Source organism: Branchiostoma floridae, chromosome 14, assembly GCF_000003815.2.
Source record: "Branchiostoma floridae strain S238N-H82 chromosome 14, Bfl_VNyyK, whole genome shotgun sequence".
NCBI classification, from domain to species: domain Eukaryota; kingdom Metazoa; phylum Chordata; class Leptocardii; order Amphioxiformes; family Branchiostomatidae; genus Branchiostoma; species Branchiostoma floridae.
The window spans coordinates 7,572,096-7,578,000 of NC_049992.1; the positions used below are offsets into that span (position 1 = coordinate 7,572,096).

At 42.2% G+C, this 5,905-nt stretch overlaps 2 protein-coding genes across 2 annotated transcripts in view; one reads left to right on the forward strand and one right to left on the reverse strand.

Moving 5' to 3' along the window:
• LOC118430068 (polypeptide N-acetylgalactosaminyltransferase 12-like) overlaps positions 1 to 3,743 on the reverse strand; it is a 10,668-nt gene extending 6,925 nt beyond the window's left edge. Inside the window, exons 1-6 of the mRNA XM_035840777.1 lie at positions 3,592 to 3,743; positions 2,749 to 3,178; positions 2,070 to 2,290; positions 1,437 to 1,603; positions 941 to 1,065; positions 7 to 62 (exon numbers count right to left, since the gene is read on the reverse strand). Of these exons, the coding sequence (XP_035696670.1) occupies positions 7 to 62; positions 941 to 1,065; positions 1,437 to 1,603; positions 2,070 to 2,290; positions 2,749 to 3,072 (893 nt within the window). The 5' untranslated portion in view covers positions 3,073 to 3,178; positions 3,592 to 3,743. The remainder of the gene's footprint in view (positions 1 to 6; positions 63 to 940; positions 1,066 to 1,436; positions 1,604 to 2,069; positions 2,291 to 2,748; positions 3,179 to 3,591) is intronic.
• Positions 3,744 to 5,294: 1,551 nt separating this feature from the next.
• The window catches only part of LOC118430069 (C-type lectin BpLec-like), a 7,467-nt gene continuing 6,856 nt past the window's right edge, over positions 5,295 to 5,905 (forward strand). Inside the window, exon 1 of the mRNA XM_035840778.1 lies at positions 5,295 to 5,343. Within this exon, the coding sequence (XP_035696671.1) occupies positions 5,295 to 5,343 (49 nt within the window). The remainder of the gene's footprint in view (positions 5,344 to 5,905) is intronic.

Consider the following 5,905-nt stretch of genomic DNA (forward strand, 5'->3'; position numbering starts at 1 on the left):
TCCAACTGCGGTTCCAGCCACCCGTGCATGCACTCACAGTGCGAGTCCAGAAACGTCAGGACCTAGGCGCAGGTACGAAAATTATCGTCAAATATGTAAACTTCAAAACCACGGGGAAGTAAAAGCCTGCACAGAGACTTAGGGATAACACTCCTATAACTTAGACGTCCTAGGGAACCCTAGCACAAAAAATATCCCTGAAAAAGTCCCAGGCCCAGGGAGCAAACTCTAGCCCCTTCAGAATGGCCCCTACAACAGTATGTACATGTGTACGTTGTACTATGTCCTAACTGCGGCCGTGACTGCCATGCCAGGATCGGCCTGCAGTGCAGAGTCATAGCAGACGTGCCAACCACCGTGACTTCAAAAAAAGCAATACCACCATCTGCAAAGAAAGAAGGATACCTACTACTACTACTATTGCTACTACTTCCTCTACGACTACGTTATATTATAAACTAAGTGCCTAGACGAATAAGTGAGGGGAGAGTACGTAGTGTTGAAAGTGGTAAGGAAGGTAAATTTCCGATGAAAATCAGTGTGAGTATTCCACAGACGCTTTGGCCTTCGGCGAGTATTCTAACCCACAGCTGACGCGGAAAGCAATCTACAGATAAAAACAGTATGTAGAGACGCCCCTGGGGCGTTACCAAAATGATTTTTTCTCTGCCTTGGCCTACACAAGTCCCCGTTATCAGCAGAGAGAGAAGATAAAGCTAGCTAGGAAAAAAGACAGGAGAGGATAAGAATCATCATCTCCTTCCCCCTTCCTTCATAGACGTATCTACCTCTCCCTGTTTTCTTTAACAGGTTGTAAAAAGCTGTTAACAACTAAAGGAGTTAATAAACAATAACCAATAATTTCTCCTTGACTGTTTTATGGTCGAACAAAAGGAGTCTAAGAGGCTCCGCCTGTGAGGCGTAGCCAAAAAAGAATTACCTCTCCTCTTGCGTGTAAGGCCCCCAGTAGACGGGCCCTGATCAGCCCCTGCCGCTCCGGGCTGCGCACAAGTCGCACCTGGGGGAGTGTCGACAGGTACGCCTCCAATGGAGCCTTTAGGTGATCTGGAATGTATTTTGTTACCTATTAGGACATATTGTTACCTCCATGAAATGACATGAAGGTTATATTTTCACTAGCGTTTCTCTCTCTCTCGCTCTCTCTCTCTCTCTGTGTGTGTGTGTATCCGTGAAAAATATAATTCAAGAATGGCTGAATGGATTGGTTTCATACTTGGTGTGTTGGTACTTGGTAGGGTGTAACGAAAGCTGGAAATTATTAGATATTTACCCCCTAGCAGCTTCCCTTGGTACTTCAGCGCTAGAGAGATAAAGAAAACTGTACAAAATAAAAAGCTCAATGAAGACACCTAAACACGTCAAAGAGCAGCCGCAGCCGAACATCTACTTGGAGAATAACTACTAGTATTCCTTACCAAACGTACTGCAGTCGTCCACCAGGATGACTTCCCGCAGCAGCTCGGCAGGGGACGCTTCTAACACGCTGTGCACCGTGCGCAGCAGAGTGGACCACGCCTCGTTGTAGAAGATGATGATGACAGAGGTTTGAGGTAAGGGCCGGAAAAACTGCTTTTGTTTACACCTGTATAAATGATGAACATCTTCACGATAGCGATAATAATTGATAAGAAAGACAGTAGTTGGGCGTGTCCGCCATTTTTTCGGTCACTGTGTTGCTGTTGTATCTTTTTTGGCGACGCCTCAGGAGCGGAGCCTGTGGTTTAGTATCGTTGTCATATCTGGATTTGCGTATGCATATGTGCATGTGTGTGTGTGTGCGTGTATGCATATGTGCGTGCGTGCGCGCGTGCGTGTATGTGTGTTTGTGTGTGTGCTTGTGTGTGTGTGTGTGTCAGTTTGTGTGTCAGTTTGTGCGTGTGTGTGTGTTGGGCTCTGCATTAGGGCACAATTGGGAAACTTAATTTGTTTACCTCGTGTGGACGGTGTGATATTAGTGTTGATTCTAATTCTTTATCATCAATTCTTATCTTAATTCTCGGGATTAAAATCTATTTTTAAAAAATGGATAAGTAAAACAATTCACTAACAGCCTGTGTCTGAGATCCGGCAGACTCCGGTGGAGAGATATTTTGCTGCTCGCCCATGCGTTGAAGGAGTTATTTTTCAGCCCCTCTTTATAAAGTCTTTTCTCTTCCGGGGTCGAAGGTTGAAGGTTAACCCCATGACCTCCCTCCCCCGGAGCTGTGGGGTCAACTGGCGGGCGTTTTAGATGTGGGGTCGGGTCGATTAGCTCTTTTTTCTCCTCTCTCTGAAAAGAAAGTTTCAATTGATGAAATCTTGTACTTTTCCAACGGCAAGAAAATTGACACAAAAACAAACTTTGTTCAATACTTACGTCATGCCTCAAGACGGTGGTCACGTGTCAGTGACGTATTGGTCATTACAGCCTGTGGAAGGCCTAAAATTTAATTCGGTCGCAAAATTTGTATTGGCGAGTTCCTTGTTGATGTTGGACCAACATAGATGCTTATTACGCTGACTGACTCAAGATGTTTGATGTAATTCATTAATTTCTTAAATCCCTAGGGTAGAATGGCTACACACATTCATAGCTAAGATGATCGACAAGCAAATTCCAAATTCAAATTAGTTTCATACCGTCAAAATGAGGTCAAAACAATCATGATCAGTCATGGGTTCCAAGTTCACTATCCCTTCCCTTCCCGTTAAGTTCATTCCAAGTTCATTCCATAACATTATACTAACCTTTACAACGATTTTCTCTTTCTCCATTTTCGCTGCTGGTATTTTTTGTGAAGTTTTCTCACTTTCCGCACGGTCAATTCGCTGTTCCCCTTCTGTTGGATGTTCCGTCCCGACTTTGTGAACAGAAGCGCTACTAGCGTTTTCATGATGAACTGCACCACTTGTCTCATCAAGCAACGCAAATTGCCACATGACGATCCCAACAGACAACCAAACCAACGAGACTATCACAGTCACTTTGAGGATGCTGAAGTTGGAGGGGTAGCGTTCTATTACAATCAGCCTCTCTCCAGAATGCTTCACGGGGATTTTTAGACTGTACATGGCGCCACCTGGCGACTTGGTTCCAAACTGACGGACAATTTGGTTCACGTAGTTGCCAAGTTAAAATTTCTCTTTTGGCCAGACGATCACAGCTCCGGTGAAATATCTACAAGAGAATGGATAAAAAATGTACCCAGCATGGGGTGTGAACTCCTACTCAACCGAAAGAAGTCTACTCTACTCTACTACTCTACTCAGTTAAGTAGGCTACGAGTATTCCATTGTAATAGATATGTTGTAGGCAAAGCGGTGTATGCTATAGCGCTATGGTACATCGTTTATAACACTGTCATTGAGAGATATGGAAACATGGCAAAGAATTCCAACTATGTCTGTGTCATTTTAGCATGAACAATCCTTTTTTTAAAAACAATATTTGGAATGATAATGTAAAACATTTACCGCTTTTATATCCGGACGGACGTAACAAAATTTTGCCTTGCGTAGAACAATGTAAACACCAAAACACACGCAAGAGGATATCACAACTGCTTGAGTAAAATGATGACGCAAACCCACCTTTTCTTGAAGTACCCGAGTGCCGGAAGATCGTTTGAAGATACACCTGTTTAGGTCTAGGATCTGTTTTGTGCCGTATGCTAGACGTTGTTGTACCGACGTACTATAGTTGGTATATTTCACGGAATAACGGTGACGTATTTTCGAGTATGGTTGGTGAGGTATCGAGTCGACTAGTATGGCAGGTGCTGCATCCGTCAACATGGCCGTAGGCTAAGTAGAAGGTAACAGCTGGGAAGCCATATTTTCTTAGTAGCAAATGCAACATATTTCTCCACCAATATTTTCCAAAAGTATCGCCCCAACTGTGTGACGCCCACCGTTTTGAAATGTGTCATTGGTGAAAGATACTATTTGAAAGATACAGATTATAGGTTAGCTGTCTTTCCTGAAATTTAGCCATTTTTGCTATTGTTGTTATCGATGTCGATGATGAATAGTAAGTATCTTGTCATTGTGTGGTGTCGGTGGTAACCATGGCACTGCGTTCTGTTTTGCAGGGGTTTTGTGACGATGCACCTCTGCGACTGGGTCTATGTCTATGAGCTCGTTCCTTCCGACAAGGACCACACCAAACTCAAGTATCATTTCGACGAGAAGCTGAAGATGATCACTGACTTTCACTCATACATCCGAGAAAGGGTTTACGTCAGGACTCTGTCACTGACTCAAGAAAAAGACATAAAAGACACCGGCGTGGTACTGTTGAAGGGGTTTTCACAAACTCAGTGTGGCTGATCAATCAACCAATCAATCAATAACTGGATGGCCTTGTCGGCCTTAGCCGTTCTTCCCGGAGGTCCAGATGGGGGGGGGGGGGGTTGTAATGGGAAAAATAGATAGATTAATACAACGTAAGTAAACATTTTACACTGATAACTTTACAATTAATGACCATAATAACTTAATAGCTACATCGTAATAACGCAAGTTTCAAAATTGCCCTAGGTACTCTGGACTGATGCCGTCACTAGTGTCAAATAATGGAAAAACATGTAAATCACATCAACTTCAGTTAGAATTAAATTGACTTGACAAGAGTACGGCTTTCTACTTGTCTCAATAGGTAGATATTTTTGAGGGTAGATTAAACGAATACTAATCCATCAAACAGTATGCTGTAGGAGATGAATTGTGAAACATTTTCATAGATAAATGAGTTTGACAACTTATTAAGCAAAAAGATTTTTGTTGCTCGCTGTCACAAACACATATGACATACCCGCAAACATGTCCTTTTTGACAAATATAATAAATCCTTGACATCGTAGAAGCACAATCGAGATTTATCATAGGGCATTAGATAACAATGAGGTAAAAAAAGAAGCTGTCAATAACCGTTCCTGTAGAAGCAATCGTCGCAAAACAAAACTTACATCGAAAAAACATAACGGGGGACAACGTTTTGCATGTACCACGCGATTCTCCTGCAAAGCTTGTTTTACGTCATATATAAATATGCAAGTTTCTCTGAAACTATCACTATTAAAGTCATCTACGAACTCACCTGATTTGTCTACGGTGACAACATCGAAAGTACGATGACATCATCTCATTCAATTGGAATTTTAGCTTTCATCTGATTTTTTTTTCAATTTGTTCAGTAGGGCCCATGCTTTGGTTTCGATTTGTAGTTCAGTCAACGAGCCCCATACCAGGAGTTTGGTGCGTTTGTGCTGTACGGAGACCTGTAAGCTGTCATCATGCCGGGACGGCAGCAGGACCAGGACAAGGACCAGGCTAGCAACACTGGTGGGTTTTCGTGATTTTCTGACTTCTCTTAAGTTCCTATAAATACAAATGAAACACTCGAACCGTTTCAAGATACGTAATATATTTGGTGCACTCTTTCTTGCAGGTGTATTTTTTTGTCTCTTGTCTATTGTCTAGAAGAGGGGCAAATGAAAGATGGGCATTTTGTGTTTACGTGTGTGTGTATTCTCTAACTATCGCTAGCTATGTAAGTTTATGCACCATTTGGAATGGATAAACACTAAGATAACCAGAAAACATCGGGATATGAATTTTCGATGACATTCAACTGATTTTGCGCCCTATTGTTTTAAGCAGATTTCTGTATTTTACAACATACAGACAGATTTTGATAAAAGAAAGGTAAATTCGAATTTTTATGACTAGCAATCTGATTACAGAAATTTCTATTTCTTCCATGTCAGTTTTCAGATATGTTTTACTCTATGAAGGCAATGGCTACATTTCCAAATAGTACTATCTTTAACGTAAAATATGAATTCTTTAGACTCCACTGCAGTCTTCGAACGGGGCTGGTTTTTTTGGGGGGGGGGGGGGGGGG